Source organism: Glandiceps talaboti, chromosome 20 (genome assembly GCF_964340395.1).
Source record: "Glandiceps talaboti chromosome 20, keGlaTala1.1, whole genome shotgun sequence".
Taxonomy (NCBI): domain Eukaryota; kingdom Metazoa; phylum Hemichordata; class Enteropneusta; family Spengelidae; genus Glandiceps; species Glandiceps talaboti.
Window position 1 is genome coordinate 3,845,425 of NC_135568.1, and position 17,772 is coordinate 3,863,196.

The following is a 17,772-nucleotide window of genomic DNA, read 5'->3' on the forward strand; positions in this document are numbered from 1 at the left end:
TATTGTTGCTATAGAAACGTAAATTATTGCTTTTCGCCACCATTCGGCCTCGTTTTGGGGACACAAATACACCGGACCCAACTGTAAGAAAGAATTATATACCTAGTAATACCATAACCAATTGTACGTTTCATTAATCCCTTCATTGCGTGTTTTCATTACTCCTTAATTCCCATTTCACCAAGGTATTAATCTAATATATATTCTATATCTGAACCTTAGAAAACGGTATTTTATATTAAATTGTTAAAGTCACGTATGGGAGTATCTCTCTCTCTCTATCTCCTCTCCCTCTCTCTCTCTCTCTCTCTCTCTCTCTCTCTCTCTCTCTCTCTCTCTCTCTCTCTCCATGTATCACACTCATTGACCCGCTTCTTGCGACTGTCCCCGGGGTCCTTGCTTCACCATAGACTCTCCACCCAGTGGGTGAAGGGTTTATGTTTCACCCTATATACCCTTCCCATTGCTAGCCAAGAGACTGCTTTAACATACACCCACTATAAGATCATATCTATTACCTTCTACCAAATCATCTTGATTACTATTTTTGTCAGCTTCTTTACTTCCATCGTAGCTACTATCTGGTGCGTAGTCTGTCAGTTTAATTCTTTCTTCATCGACGTCAGGCATGATTTATGTCAGTATGTTCTCAAATGACTGATATCTTCCACAGTCTGTTGGGATCAGTATAATGGTTACTGGTCGTAACAAATAAACCATACATTCGACAGACGATATTCTCACAGTTTTGGAACATTGTACATGTTTTTTATGATGTGAAATTTCAATTCATGAATGCTATGAATTAATGTTTATGTAAGAATGTAAGGTGCGCGCGCGCGTCTCTCTCTCTCTCTCTCTCTCTCTCTCTCTCTCTCTCTCTCTCTCTCTCTCTCTCTCTCTCTCTATATATATATATATATATATATATATTATCTGTATGTCCGCCTGTCTGTCTGTCTGTCTGTCTGTCTGTCGGTCGGTGTGTCTGTCGGCGTGTGTGTGTGTGTGTGTGTGTCTCTCTCTCTCTCTCTCTCTCTCTCTCTCTCTCTCTCTCTCTCTCTCTCTCTCTCTCTCTCTCTCTCTCTCTTAAATACACTGCTTCGTAATAATCTGAAATCCACTGTTTTTGATGATAACAAAATGACTTCCAGTTGACCATATGTCCTGGAACAGCTGATACAATGCAATAGAAGAGAAGTGATCTTCAGTAATCTAATTAACTCATTGTATATAAGCGGGCCAAGTTCAGGGGCTAACGCGAGACTAAAGACAAAAGAACTATAATATTGAAAGTGAGACTGCTGGTAGAGGATGACTTATGATATCAAAACAGAATTAATGAAACACATCTCTAAAGAATAAATTAATATTAATAAGTTCCATGTCAAAGATGTACAGGTACATGAAGTGGATGTGAGAATTAATCCAATCAGAAGTCTTGAAATAACTCAAAGCATACCGTGTTTAGTTTATGTATGTATGTATGTATGTATGTATGTATGTATGTATGTATGTATGTATGTATGTATGTATGTATGTATGTATGTATGTATGTATGTATGTATGTATTTATGTGTATGTGTGTGTGTGTGTGTGTGTGTGTATGTATGTAGGTATGTATGTATGTATGTATGTATGGATGGATGGATGTATGTATGTATGTGTGAATGTGTGTATGTGTGTGTGTGACACTAGGGATTAATATTGTATGAACTTAAGTGAACAAATTACATTTTTTTTCAACTTTCTGTCTGTGTCATTTGTCTATATGTCTAGCAATCATTATTACATTTCAACACAAATAAACGTCAATTTGCATTTTAATATCATCTTCAAATCGATTTTAATAGCATCCAACATATTTGACGAAGGTCTGTGTGATCGTTAAATGGTTTGAACACGAGGTATCCCAACTATGTTGATTGGATATCAACGTATATATAACGACGTTACTGACAGTAATAACGTCTGTACATATGGTCTAGTTCTCTTTTACTGAAATAGTGATATTTTTTCTATGCGAATACAATATTTTGTGATTACCAATATGTTATATTGGTCAATTTTGAACAAATCCTATTTGTCTGTCTGTCTGTCTGTCTGTCTGTCTGTCTGTCTGTCTGTCTGTCTGTCTGTCTGTCTGTCTGTCTGTCTGTCTGTCTGCCTGCCTGCCTGCCTGCCTGCCTGCCTGCCTGCCTGCCTGCCTGCCTGTCTGTCTGTCTGTCTGTCTGTCTGTCTGTCTGTCTGTCTGTCTGTCTGTCTGTCTGTCTGTCTGCCTGCCTGTCTCTGTCCTGCATGCATGCCTACCCACGAGTATGTCTGTCAGACAGATCAACAGATAGATAAAAAAATAATCTAGCGAATTTTGATTTCCCTAGCACTGTATAAAAGTTGCAAGCATCAACCAAACAGTCGTTTCCCGAAGGCAATATTGAAAATGATTGACATCTGCCTTTTACGAAAAGGTTATAATTATCGAGTTTTACTTTGAACATATTCAAGTATTCGTACGGATATTTTGTCTTGTTTTCAGGGTTGCTTTGTGTTATATCTATATATGACGGGGTTAAAACTCAGTGGTCGTCTCACTTTGTTGGCCACTTATGGAGAACTAAGTAAAGTGCTGGCCTGTTTATCTTATAATACACTGGTGAAAACTCATGGGGCGATATACACGATCAGAGTAGCAGCAATCAAATTACTCTCTTTTACAGAATGGGGTATGATATGCAAGTCATACAGACCACAAGTAGACAATATACACGGCTTGTGTTCGATGTCACATACTTTTTTATCCGGCTAATTATAGTATGTCGATATAATACACACTTTTATTTCATGTTAACATTTAATTTATTTCATTGAAATTCAAATAAACAAATTCCTAATTATTTTTGTTAATTTTGTATGGCTTGCAATAAAGTGTGGTCAGTCAATTCTATCCCCTTTTTATGTTACCATGGTAACTCATATCTAACGATACCATATTGATATTCTATATTTGTGAGGTCATACCACACGGTATCAGTGAGTGATTTTATGAACGATTTTATATGACTAATTCCCAGTTTTGCAAACATGACATACTGATTTTTTGAATATCACTTAGCATATATTCCAGTGATTAAATATATCGCTATATCGTTAAACATGTGTGTATATTTGTATAAATTTATAATCAGGCCAACTAAATTTCGACAGCATTTCGACATGAAAAGACTGGTAATGTACTTTTATTTTTGGTGGATTTAGTCTTTCTTGTTGACTTTCATATTAAATTCTCCCCATCTTACTCGCATCTTGAATGTTTGTCTGTCTGTCTGTCTCTCTGTTTGTCTCGCCTCTCTCTCTCTCTCTCTCTCTCTCTCTCTCTCTCTCTCTCTCTCTCTCTCTCTCTCTCTCTCTCTCTCTCTCTCTCTCTCTCTCTCTCTCTCTCTCTCTCTCTCTCTCTCTCTCTCTCTCTCTCTCTGTCCTTGTTTCCCACTCATTGACCCCTCTTTGCGTCTGTACCTTGCTTCACACTGTATAGCCTTCCCATTGCTAGCCAATAGACTGGTGTGTATTGTACACTTAGATTCATTGTTAGGTCGTGAATGAGGGTGAATGCAAAATCCCGTCATCTTGCCATGGCTTACTGTCCTAATACTAAACCATCCCCTTATACCTCCATGTACTAACCGACCGGAAGTATTTTTAGAATCTTTTTACGTCCTCAGTTTTGCTGAAATAAGGTGTGAATGGATAAGCCCGCATGTTCTGAGCCACCATAGATGATTTCAGAGAGAGAAAATTGTAAACTTTTAGTGTAAATATATTGTCAAACCCCCTCTCGGCAACCATTTACAATAACAACAATGTCAAGACTGTGTCATCGGCGTCAACGAATTGTTCCAAGTGTTAAAACTGTTTATGTAACGTTTACTTATTAAGGGCACAAACAAATAATGCTTTGTTTACAAAACAAACATTCCAGTTTGGCAGATAAATGATCTATATGGACATCGTTGTAATTGTGAAAGAAACAGATACAGTCGAGTCGAGTCGAGTCGAGTCAAGTCGAGGTCACAGTCGAGTGTGGGTTGTGAAATTTCACATTTGAACAATCCCGTAACTAAAATTTATAATTATTCGACTTGAAGTATTAAAATTAGTATGTTATTACATTATGGATTTATATATATATATATATATATATATATATATATATATATATATATATATATATATATATATATATATATATATATATATATATATATATATATATATATATATATATATATATATATATATATATATATATATATATCGAGTGGGCTAAATGGATCAGGAAAATATCAACGGTGTTAGATTAGGCAAATATTAACCGTTCTCCATGAAATTGTGGGATTCATTGCTGTTGATATCTGTCGAGCGCTACTCATAGGAACCGATTTGAGTTCGTCTCTATTGAAGTTGTCGTTATGCCATATGCTAGTTTTTACCTAACAAAATATGTATATATATATATATACATATATATATATATATATATATATATATATATATATATATATATATATATATATATATATATATATAAACTGACTTTGCCTTTTCAATCTCATGATATCACAAGCCCACAAAAGTAAGTCCGCAATTCACTATTCTATGTTGGTCTGGGGTTCCTTCATGTAAACTATTCACTGTGTATACATTTTTCGTCATTTGTGTACAAATAAAAGTCTCGGTTCTCTTATAATAGGACAATGTCGGATTATTGCTCTTTTCCCGTCCCTCCAAGTCATTCCAACCGGACTGACATGTAAACTATGACAAATTCATTTCAATTTTGTCAACCATTATTTGTAACTGATCGGTGTGCCCACAACAATGCTATATAGATCTACATAACTAAGTGTCACGAATAATAACCGATTATAGATCGATACCGCGATATCGTCACCACCTTGGTCCGGTCCATAGTTATGAATCTAACAAACTATTGAATAATCTGTATTTTTATGTGAATAACTCACAATGGCTGTCATTTTATCACAAATAAGTCAACCACATAACAAACAAAACCCAATGCTAAATACATACTGACAAAATTATCATAAAATGTGTCGAAACAAGTTTGCTTACTCACTTTCCATTCAATTTGATTTCAACCATCACTAATTAGTTTTCATAGAAAGTCGCTGACATATTGCTCAATTTTGGTATAAATATGGTGTATAAAAACACTAAAAATTGGTCTTCATTTAGTCACACCCCCATCTTCTGTTGTGGTCACCAACGATGCAAACTTAGAAGGAATTTATAATTGGTGTGCAATATTTTTGTCAATTTATTTTAAAAATGACATGTAATGTACTTATAATAGAGACATGATTGGTTAGAGTGACAGGGTGGTTTCACTACTAGTGTTCAAGTGAACGAATTGGACACTTGAAAAAAAAATACATCTGTCAATTGTAGATCAGTAAAATAATTCGCAATTTTCAAATACGAATTATATGGAATGACGCCATTAAAGCGATATTTTCCAAAGCGATGACGCGTGATGCCATTGCGCGTTTTTCTTTTAGTATTAAGCTTCGGACAGTATTAGTATGTTTAATAAATTCAACCACTATGTAGAGTATTTTGTTGAATACTTTGGGCAATATTGTGAAATATAATGAAATATTCAAATACTTACCGCAACTTTCATAATCATTGATTGTGATCTCTTAAGTACTAGATAAACATAATTTGACATGATGATACCATCAACACTTTACAACAGTGAACAAAGTCAACTTACCACATCGCATGGATTTATCTCAGTTGTGAATATGAGTCGGTGATTCTTCTTTTAAACAACCACGAAAATCACAAGTATATCTCCAGATAATAATTATTCCAGTGGTAAAAGAGCTATGTACACTATGAATCATACAGGATGGTCGTTAAAAATCTGTCATGTGGATAGAATTCAGCTGCGGCTGTCGTACGTCGTGATATTAGGGACGGTACCCTCAGCTCTAAGAATTTTCGTGTTATTAATAAAACAAACAAATAAATAAATAAATAAACACGTAATTTTTAAGTAGGGTAGAACGCTGAGCGAGAACAAATCATTACCAAGCTGCTATGGAAATAAGACCTGGGCTGATATTTAGCCATCGTGATATGCATATCATTAATATTATTACCCAATCAACAAGTGGTTCGTGGTTTGATGGAATGTTGATAACATATGGAATGCAGAGATGGATAGGTAGAGTTGTCTTTTAATGACAGACTTCGTGACACTAGTTCTGCATGCCGTGACCTATCGAAGACAATGTTTGGTATTTGGTCTAGCCCAACCCCATTACATGTATAAATTTTAAAATTAGCAAAAATTGTACCTTCCGTGAGAAAGGGGCAGATACATTTCCAGAGAAAGAGGAGATAGAAGGGTTACTATTTGTAAGATAAAATTAATTAAGTATGTACACCATGGAGTAAGTCTGTAAGAACATTCCCTTATCTGTACGCTTACACACAGACAGACGTACATATGTATGGACAGACATACAGGCGTATGTACAGACAGACAGACAGACAGACAGACAGACAGACAGACAGACAGACAGACAGACAGACAGACAGACAGACAGACAGAGAGGCGAACTGATGGACGGACAAGCAAACAGGCGGACACACATACACACACACACACACACACACACACACACACACACACTCTCTCTCTCTCTCTCTCTCTCTCTCTCTCTCTCTCTCTCTCTCTCTCTCTCTCTCTCTCTCTCTCTCTCTCTCTCTCTCTCTCGCTCGCTCGCTCGCTCGCTCGCTCGCTCGCTCGCTCCCGGACCCACTCCCACAGGAAGGCGAACAGGGAATGTTCAAATGGGATGCTTTTTAAGAATTTGTAACGATTGCTCAGTACGGTGTTCACATATCAAATGAGTCTGATTCAAGGGATAGATTATGAGTTACATATCAGCAAGTTGTCCATGGCAACTGAACTTTACCTTGAGCCTGAAGGGTTACCGGAATGTCTTTAGTTGACATGCTATAAATAGTAACGTCACACCTAGTTATGTCATTGCCAGGCCCATGTGTATAAACAAAAAGTTATCGTCTCAAATTAAATGAATGCGTTCATCTAGGGTTAACTTTTGATTGGTATTGACTTCTACAATATACAAGTTAGGGCCTTTATATCTTCTTACGTAATTTCCAAACTCAACCCGTTACTATCAAGACATGGTTTCCAAGTTCTTTTGGTCGTGCGTGATACTGTAGTTGGACTGATCCCTGTTTATTTAACAACCTCATCCTTTTTAGATATCTGAACTACTTGCGTTCTGTCCTCGAGGAAAAAATAAAGTCGCCTTAAAAAAATTAAAAAAAAAGAGCGAGAGAGAAAAAAAGTGGCCTAAAACTTTATTTCAAGAAAATCAGAATAGCCAATTGTTATAAATTTCTTGAATACTTACTAAAAGCACGGTAGCAGAAAATAAAGTAAATTTTCCAATATTGCAATGTTGAAATAAAAAATATATTGGCCGATATTACGATATTACAAATATTCATCGGAAAATGTAAAATAAATTTGGCAGGTGAGAAATGTCTAAAATTGATGACTCGGTTTGGTAATACTAGAATTATGTACTTCACGTTATTTCATTTTCAGTCATTATGACAAGTTAGTCGTGGGCATGTATTTTATTTGGATGGAGAGAGAGAGAGAGAGAGAGAGAGAGAGAGAGAGAGAGAGAGAGAGAGAGAGAGAGAGAGAGAGAGAGAGAGAGAGAGAGAGAGAGAGAGAGAGAGAGAGAGAGAGATTCTGCCATTGAGGGCGCTATCCAACATGGCGGTCAGCAGAGCAGGGTCATGTGCAGGTGTATGGATATTTCGGGTTACTGAAATACAGTGTAGAAGCAGGTGGGTAACTGTTGATAAAGATCTTACAATTAATTCAGAGAATGAGTGGGGATAAAAATCAAACAATTTCTAAAAGTGAAATCTTCAAAATTGTGAAGAGTCGAATTAGTTCCGTGCAGACTGGCCATGGCCATGGTCCAGACATTGAAATTCACTTGTCCTAAGATGAACTTGAAGAGTGACAAGTTATTGCTTGTGGCGATTTACGCGATGTCTACAACTATTCTTCAAAAAAGGGGTTTCTCTGGTGTAGAAATCTCTTGATACTTGTTTCGGTGTACAATATGTAAACATACTACATGTACGAATAGACAGAGGTATACCCTGTGTAAGTGTAAAACCATACACATATGCACATCAACTATCATATGAGTATGCCAGACGTGACAAGGGGGAGGGGGGGGGGGGGGTGGTGGGGGGTGGGTGGGTGGGGGGGTGGTCATTCAGAGTCTACGCCATATCTCGCTAACTCGATTAAAAATGTATTTATTGTAGTCATTTCAAAGTTTTCTTGAATGCATAATTACCACAAATAATTAAAGAAAACTTTGAAATCAATGCAAAAACAAAATGAAATTGAAAGGTTATTTTTTAAAATAAAAAATAATGTGTCTCACTCTCAATAAAAATGTAGAACATATTTGGAAAAATTATCCAAATTAGTACAGTCTTGAATACATGTTGTTAACCGTTCTGCGTTTATTAAATGGGTAGATGTTAAATATCTTGAGGCACAGGCATGGAGTGAAACATTTTAGCCAAAAAATATTGTTTCCTTGCATTCACGTTTTTACTTGTTCCAAACTCAGAGCATAAATAATTTACATAATATATTTGGGACTAAATCACTCGGTCTTCAGCTGTTGTTGTATATGGTTCAATAACAGCGCCCTCCTGTGGTCATAGAACTTCACCACCACTGAACTGTATATTATATAACAGCTGAAAAAGGACAAGTGCAGACTGCATGGGCTGGACAAATACAAAAAAAAAAGACTGACACGAAGGTATCTAAGTGATGTATGCACTGATCAGAAACAATTTTTTTTTGGCCTTAGTGCAATTATATTCTGTAACATTCCACCATTTGATAATTAAATCATAAGATATGAACACTTCTAAGGCCTTTTTACATAATAGCTCACATTCAGAAACACATTTCAAGTTCATGTCCAATTAAAGAGGCTGTAAATCTGTTTTTATCGAACCATGAAATGTACTACACATCTCCTAGTTCCAACATGCTGGGCCAGTTCTCATTAAAACCCAATTCAGCTCTCTGTTTCTCACAAGTTTATCTTGTTCATACTAGCCTGTTGCTGGGTAATAGAAAGCACAGCTTCCAAGTTATTTGAAATCTGAAATATTCTCTTAGCCTTCTTTGTCTCTCTTGCTTAGTCCAATTACAAGATACAGTGTACCAGCAAGATGTACTTGTTATGCACTTTATAGTAATGATGCCAAGAAGGAGAAACCGACAGGAAAGCTATCACAGTGGTTCAGCATTCAATATGAAAAGTATGAAACTGTCTACCTCAATGCTCTCAGGAGATTTCCATTTTTATATAAAGTGACTACAGTATTTGTAAAAGGTAAGATTTTTAATGATACTGATGAAAATTACGACTCTGCTAGACAGAGTGAAACATTTTATGGAAGCGATTCCCAAATCTTTTCCAACATCACGTAAGCATTGTTAGGGATGTACTACAACAGACAAATGTGTCTCGGAAGAGATGAGATGTCAGTGAAAATGTGGGATTTGCTTCATAGAAGTCTGTTGACCTCTGTGAGTAGAAATTCTCATTAGTGACTATGAACCCAGAGTCCATGAAGATCAATCAATCAAAGAGATTTATATAGTGCCAAACTCCACTACGTAGCAATGAGAGATTCATTCTTGCATCTTCTAGATGTTATGTGGTATGATGTAAAGAAAATGTTTTTTACCATATTTTTGTTAACTAGTGTCTTGTACCTCATTGTGGTAGAAGTTTAAACAACTTGAAGTCGTAGAATTTTGAACAAAGTTATGTTCATCAATTACCAATGCATAAAATATCAAATACTTCCAACTGAAAACCCTCTTCATCAGGAAATGAAGCCATGACTCAAAAAAGGTTGTGACCTCAAACCTAAGGTGGTGTCATTAGTAGTAGTAGTTCGCTTGGTCTCCTCTAGTCTATCAGCTAGCCCTCGGATGTTCTTCCGATAAAATACGACATACAGCCGAACAACGCTATCGAGGATGGAACATCCGAGGTCTAGCGAATGTCATCAGGATATAAATAACTGCCAATCAGAGAACCGTATTAGCGACAAGCACAAACAGAGGACAATAGCTAAATTTTCATGCATATTCATCTTAAGGAGGGGCTTGTATAAATAACCACCAATGCGTTAACTGAAATGTGTGAATGACAACGTCTACACACTCATCAAACTCACAATTACCATAAACCGATAAGCCATAGTAATGACGTAAATGTGTTTGTCAACACTAGCATGCAGAGATTCCCCGAGGTCATAGGTTATTGAATATATTAAAATATATATATGCATAGATGGCCCAACCCACCGCTCAATGTAATCTCAATGGAATGTCCGGTCTGAAAATGACATTCGCTAGACTGTTCGGGCAGGCCCTCACATGCGAACTTCGTTCGCTTATAGTTATAGCATCGAAAGAAAGCCCGAACGTCTAGCAGCAAGACTAGGTCTCCTCCTGCAGTAATGGTAGGAAACGGTCCTGTAGATGTAGAGTGGATTGTAACCTTTTTTGGGGTCATGGCCTCATTCCCAGATGATGATGGCTGTCAGTCATCACAATATTGAAAGTATCTGATTTGTATGTGTTGTGGAGTTCTGTCATAGAATAATTGCATTGAGGGTGCTAGTACTTTGTTATAATGCACTGCATTTCAAAAGATTATCATGTTGTGAACTGTATAATTTGATAATTCTATAACAGGTACCAAGCAGTTTTATAGAGATGCTAAGGAAGGTTACCAAGTTAGGAAAAAGATTAGAAGTGGAACACCATATCCAGATCTGACATGGCAAGAAATGTATGCAGTTAGAAAAGTAGGAATATGACTAAAACAAAATCTGTTCAAAGTGATAGCCGATCTGCCTGTCTGTCTGTCTGTCTGTCTGTCTGTCTGTATGTCTGTCTGTCTGTCTGTCTGTCTGTCTGTCTGTCTGTCTGTCTTTCTGTTCCTCTTTCTGGTCACCTACATGCCCGCCCCTACCTACCTCTGTCTGTCTGTCTGTGTCTGTGCCTGTGTCTGTGTCTGTGTCTGGGTGTGTCTGTGTCTGTGTCTGTGAGTGTACATGAGTGAATATATGGACATGTACATCTGTGAGTGTGTATGAATATATGTGTACATCTTAGTGAATGTACATTAACTAATGTGAATCACAAATAAGTATCTGTGTGTGAATGCATGTATGTGTACATCTGTGAGTGTATGTACATTAGTGTGAGTGCATGTATGTGTACATCTGTGGGTGTGTGTACGTTAATGTGAATGCATGTATGTGTACATCTGTGAGTGTGTGTGACTGAAGAAAGTGAAGCTCTTCAAACTGTAATCATGAAACGTTTTGTGATTGTTCTCCATGAGATGTATTGTAAATGTAAATAAATTCTGTAGCAGTACAATATTAGTATGTATTGTAGATGTACATGTAACTGGATTGCTAATTGATTCATTCTTTTCTTTGCTACAGTTGATAAAGGACGGAAGGAGAATACTGCCAACGTTGATTTTACTATCAATGCCGATACCATTCTGGTTTTATGTCATACTACCATTACTGTAAGTAACAAGATATATAGTCCATTCTGGGTTTAATAAAATTTTCCATACTGTAAGTAAGAAGAGTGTTGTTCAGTTTGACTCTACCGAACAACGCAGGTTTTCCCCCGGGTACTCCGGTTTCCTCCTGCATTAACACTGAACCCTCATCCTGTTATTGGGCAATGCCTGTTGGATGGTAAATAAATAAATAGATAGATAGACAGACAGACAGACAGACAGACAGACAGACAGACAGACAGACAGACAGACAAATAAGTAAATAAATAAATTTCAGTCTGTATAATAGTTTCCAACTTACTTTTTCTACAGGTATTTATTTCCAAGGTATCTTTTAACGCCTCAATTTTATCAACCAGAACAAAGGGTTAAGTTCAGTCATATAAACCACTACAGAAAAGTACAACAACACGACATATTACTTAAATATCTAGATGAGAAATCATCTAAGTTATATGATCCCAAGATGGCAGAAGATGTTAAAGTACTCTTTACAAAGGTAAGTTTAAAGGGGCTTGATTTTGAATAATTTCAGTGATTGGTATTTTTGTTATACCATAGGTAGGATGGGTTTGGTATATTTCTGTGTCAAAGGTCATGTGCTCTGTGTCAAAGGTCATGTCGTAGTTATGTTCTTTTCAATTGATATTCAAGTAATCTTTTATGGATTATTTTCCTGTTTAAGACTTTGTAATTCCAATGCCACAAAGCTACCGTATATTTCAATGGTACAGTTACAAGACTACTTGAGTATACGTGATGGCATGTATTGTAGTTTGTATTATCATTTAGTAAATTTCACCACATAGTATTTTCAAACTAATTTATAAAGACAAATACTAAATACCTTGTAGCACTCCTTCTTCCAAGAAAACTCCATATACAGACAGACATAGAAATACACACACACACCTGTATCATTGAAACCACACACACATACATAATGTACACTGACATTCCAACACATGCATACATATGCTCAAACACGAATATTCAAACACAAATGCACATGTACACACACTCACATTCAAACCACAAATTCAAACACACATGCACAAACGAACACATGTGCACGCACCCTGACATTCAAACACATGCATGTATGCATACATACAGTCAAACACAAACACAAGCACACATACACACACACACTCACATTCCAACATGAATATTCAAACATAAATGCACATGCACACACACTCACATTCAAACACATTCACCTCACACTAATATATGTGTGCGCACACACACACACACACACACACACACACACACACACACACACACACACACACCTATTAGTATATACATACAAACACACACACACAACACGCACACATACACGCCTACATACAAACACACACACACATACACACACATACACACTAACACACACCTACATTCAAACATAAACAAACACTGGCAGAATCTCATAAAACACACATACTTGCACAATTCACCTTATTACCTGTATTATCCTTGTGACACTCTTTTGAATCATACATGTATATTCTCTTGCATACAGATAAATTCAAGAAAGCAACCCAATGTTGACAATCTTCTGGTGATAAGTGACTTATTTGCGGGAAGATTCTCCTTACGCTTTCTACCAAGAAGTCAGCTAGTGAGTAAAATCATTTCTTACTTTTTAAACAGGATTTCTCAGAAGTGCAGCAGAAACCACTATAGCTAGTTGAGGCTATGTTTATCCAATGCTGGATGAAGCCCTCCTACAGCAATTTCCATTCTCATCTGTCTCTTGCCATTCTACTCCATGTTGCCATATTCATGTATGTGGTTATTTCATCTCTCCACCTCCATTTTGTATTCCTCTTCTTTTTTCCCCAGTCCTTGGTTGCCATTCTGTGAATCTCTTGGCCCACCTGTTGTCTTGATTTCTAACTAAGTGCCTTGCCCATCTCCATTTCCTTTCCTTGATCTTCTCTATGATATCTCAGACTTTTGTATTTTGTCTTATGTGGGTGTGTCTGACTTTGTCACGTAATCATATACATGCACTCATGCAAATACATAAATACCCAAACTTGCACTCACAAGTTGTTAGGTTCTGTTATTATTACATATGTTTATCCAAAACAGCAAATTTCTGTAAAAATAATACCGGTGCATTCATGCAAATTTGTATACATAGAAACAACAGCATGCTCATTTGCATATTTGTGTTACACTAGAGTTTTCAGTATCACACTGTAGTGCAAATACCAATAGTATGTACACACACCGATGCATTACATGTAGTAATGAATAAGATCTTACAGTCATAGTCAGTGTGCCCTCTAAGCCAATTTGACATGCCACTGACGCACACAATTTCTAGTGACACACCAAAATTTGGTGTTCCTCTATCTCTTACTATGTGGTGACTCACAAGAAATGCCAGTTTTTCTCATTTTGACTCACAACAACAAAATTTTTCTACCGTTAGAGGGCACACTGGTCATCGTTCTTGCTTTCAAATATACTACTGTCACCATTTTTAATTGTGATGTTAATACCTATATTTTATTGACAGGTTAATTTGTGTAAAGTATATTCTATGTGGCCATACCTCCAGCCAGCAAATTACCTTAGAAAGAGATTAAACAGCAATATCGGACAGATGCATTATATGGACATAGCTATACAGAAAGTAGGACTTGATTCACTATCACTAGAAGATCTACAGAAGGTGAGTCTAACTTTGTCACCCCTAATATTGTAATAGTGTGGTCTATTCCTATTGTGGTCTTTTAGATGGGTGATGTCATTATAGAGATGTAGGGTGAGTCTAACTTTGTCACCCCTAATATTGTAATAGTGTGGCCTATTCCTATTGTGGTCCCTTAGATGGGTGATGTCATTATAGAGATGTAGGGTGAGTCTAACCTTGTCACCCCTAATATTGTAATAGTGTGGTCTATTCCTATTGTGGTCTTTTAGATGGGTGATGTCATTATAGAGATGTAGGGTGAGTCTAACTTTGTTACCCCCTGATATTGCAATATGGTGCATCCCTATTGTATTCTGTTGGATGGGTGCTACCATTATAGAGATGTAGAATAAGTCCATCCTTGTCACCCCTGATATTGTAATAGTATCGTCTATTCCTATTGTATTCTCTTGCATGGAAGATGTTATTATAGAGATGTAGGATGAGTCTAACCTTGTAACCCTTGATATTGCAATAGTTTGGTCCATTCCCATTATACTCTGTTGGATGGGTTACGCCATTATAGACCTAGGGTTCAATAGAAGGCTCAGACCACTATAGAAAACAGATTATGTTAAGAAACGTTTCTACTCCCAAAATGTTTTGTCTTTATGCATCTTTTGACTTGTAGTGACAAGGCCCCTTAGGTCACTCATATTTTCCTTGGCTGATTTAAGATAAATGTTCTTTGTTATAGATTTGTTTTGAGCGAGGTCTAGATTCTACAGAAGCCAAGCGAGATGAACTAACACAGTGGCTAGCAGACTGGATTCACATTTCAACTCATATAAGAGGTATGAAAATGACCAATCAACTATTGGCAAACTAAGGCCAAAAAAATATATATATCTGGTTTGGTCAGCGCGCGCGTGCCCTGAATACCCTTTGTTTTCCGATAATTTTTGCTTTCCCGTTCCTTATTTATTCCTGATATCAGGAGAACAAGCAGCTGAAATATACCCTACATGCCAAGACTGCTTAAAACAAAGCCTAAACTGCTTCGAAGAAAAAGGAAGTTTTTCAAGAGATAAATATGATAGAACAGAGTATGTAAAGTGTCAAAAAAATGTATATTTACTAATTTGCAAAAAAAAAAAAATTAGGAAAAAAAAAAAATTCACGTCGTCGCACCACTTTAGAAAGTTTACCCTGACCAGAACCAGATATTTTTTTGGGGGGCCTAACTTAGCACATAACTAAAACTAGTATTATTGCAATAATATGGGTGTTGATGTAATTACACTGTCTAACAGCAGGGTGGTATCTTTGATAGTGAGTTTTCCTCAAGTGGCTGCACATTCAATCTCATTCAGTTTTTACACTATTTACACTCAGGGTAGGGTGACATCTCTCTGATAGCAAATTTTCCTCAAGTGGTCACACATTCAACCTCATTCAGCACTAATACGAATGTTGGATTCTAAGATTTGACTCTAGGCACATTACCATGGCAACACATTGCACCTGTTTCTCTGTATTTGTACAATTCTGCACTTCTTGCACTTGCAAGTTACCATGATAACACATTTAGAAACAAAAGTATATAATAATATGAATCTAGACTTTTGCATGTTTCCGTAACGACAAGCCAAGAAAATATAGATAGATTGTTATCCACTGAATAAAGTTTCCAACCATAGCATGAACATACATAAATTTTCTGAGATATAAAAAGCAAATATTTTCCATTGTGGTACAATATCAATCTGAATGATTTTATTTTTGTTTCTTTATTAGCTGCAGAAAATGCACTCCTATTATATAGTGGAATACTCCTAGTTGCAAACCATCCAACCAATCAGCATCACAAGAAGTACATTGATAAGTGATTGATAGATGGATAGACCAATCAGTGAAGATGTGTGTCATGTGATTCAAACTAACCAATGAGAGTGTTGTTTAATAATAGAGAACCTACCCACACATTTTTGGATACAAATAGTGTATTGAAATATATACTGAACTAAGCAGGACTGAGATTACAATGAAACTAATGACAATTAATACAACAAAATTTATGAAACTGTTTATACTAAATACCAGGAATTAGGAGAAATTGTGAAATTGTTTATATAAATTTTTATTTTGGTATTTAGTTTATTATTACATGTTTTTACCCGACTGTGGTTTTCTAATATGAATTTGGAAAGGTTTTATCATTTTTTTTTATTTAAATGACATAAAAAATAAATTATGATTGAGCAGGTGAACATGATCAATCTTAGAAGATCACAGATGTTTATGCAACATCATTATAATTGAACTGATGTCTATGTGTTACTGTTTGAAAATGCCACTCAGTGAAAGTCTGTGTGCTGATTCATGAGTCTATAGTAATTGTACCAGTGTAACTGCAACATTATTTCACAAAAGTGAGTCGGTCAATAGGGAACTTGCAAACCCGCCATGTTGAATGTTGCATCATGGGAAATGTGATAATAAATAACAATCAATTAGTATTGTAAACAATGTTGATACATTGTTTGTAACCACAAATAATCAATTCATAGTTACCCTGACAATTGTGGGAGCGTTTTTTTTATAGGTAGCTCCAGATTAGGTATTACGATAACCACAGATAATCCCATAGTCCTTTGCATCTGAGCATGCTCAGTCTGGATTGCAAGTTTGCTATTACGGTTTTCAGGCAATATTTTCAATACCACAAATAGTTGGTGTTATCCCTATCTGATTAAAACTCGATGTAGTGTACACTTCATGATTTCTTTTTGACAGTTACGTTTACTGTCCTTAGTTCTTTTGAATATTTGTGTTATTTTTCTCTCGTATAAATAAAATGTACTGAAAAATTTATTCATCCCTTGTCTAGTAATCAGAAGATCTGTAGTTTGTTGACAAGGTGGCATTGGTCCTTGTATATTTGGTGATGGATAACTAGTTTAGTGGTGTGCCATTTATGCTCAAACGATCTTCTGAGCTTTTTTAACTTGATGAATTTCTGCTGTATACCACTTTGTATTAGGCCGAATGGTTGTTATGTGTGTTTGTCGAGAAGACTGGCGAGGTTGGAGTTCTGGTCAGGGTAAACTTTCTAAAGTGGTGCGATGACGCGAATTTTTTTTTTCCTAATTTTTTTTTTTTTTTTGCAAATTAGTAGATACATTTTTTTTTGACACTTTACATACTCTGTTCTATCATATTTGTTTCTTGAAAAACTTCCTTTTTCTTCGAAGCAGTTTAGGCTTTGTATTTAAGCAGTCTTGGCATGTAGGGTAGATTTCAGCTGCTTGTTCTCCTGATATCAGGAATAAATAAGGAACGGGAAAGCAAAAATTATCGGAAAAAAAAGGATCGACG

The 17,772-nt window shown here is 36.2% G+C and overlaps 2 protein-coding genes across 2 annotated transcripts in view; one reads left to right on the forward strand and one right to left on the reverse strand.

Moving 5' to 3' along the window:
* LOC144450974 (transmembrane protein 163a-like) overlaps positions 1 to 630 on the reverse strand; it is a 3,724-nt gene extending 3,094 nt beyond the window's left edge. The window contains exons 1-2 of the mRNA XM_078141733.1: positions 499 to 630; positions 1 to 81 (exon numbers count right to left, since the gene is read on the reverse strand). The exon at positions 1 to 81 is cut by the window's left edge and continues 7 nt beyond it. Coding sequence (XP_077997859.1) covers positions 1 to 81; positions 499 to 630 — 213 coding nt within the window. The remainder of the gene's footprint in view (positions 82 to 498) is intronic.
* Positions 631 to 7,849: 7,219 nt separating this feature from the next.
* On the forward strand, positions 7,850 to 16,741 carry LOC144450975 (LETM1 domain-containing protein 1-like). The gene is made up of 9 exons (XM_078141734.1): positions 7,850 to 7,882; positions 9,299 to 9,515; positions 10,895 to 11,007; positions 11,656 to 11,744; positions 12,057 to 12,243; positions 13,270 to 13,368; positions 14,278 to 14,433; positions 15,152 to 15,248; positions 16,192 to 16,741. The coding sequence occupies exons 1-9, from the start codon at positions 7,850 to 7,852 to the stop codon at positions 16,281 to 16,283; spliced, it is 1,083 nt and encodes a 360-aa protein (XP_077997860.1). The 3' UTR covers positions 16,284 to 16,741.
* The last annotated feature ends 1,031 nt before the right edge of the window (positions 16,742 to 17,772 follow it).

What these genes read in the sequence shown, in the direction of transcription:
- LOC144450975 (XM_078141734.1), top strand. Translation starts at nt 7,850, where the DNA reads ATGGCGGTCAGCAGAGCAGGGTCATGTGCAGGT. An exon ending in TTAAAGTACTCTTTACAAAG is followed by an intron (nt 12,244 to 13,269) that starts GTAAGTTTAAAG and finishes TCTTGCATACAG; the next exon opens with ATAAATTCAAGAAAGCAACC. An exon ending in CACTAGAAGATCTACAGAAG is followed by an intron (nt 14,434 to 15,151) that starts GTGAGTCTAACT and finishes TCTTTGTTATAG; the next exon opens with ATTTGTTTTGAGCGAGGTCT.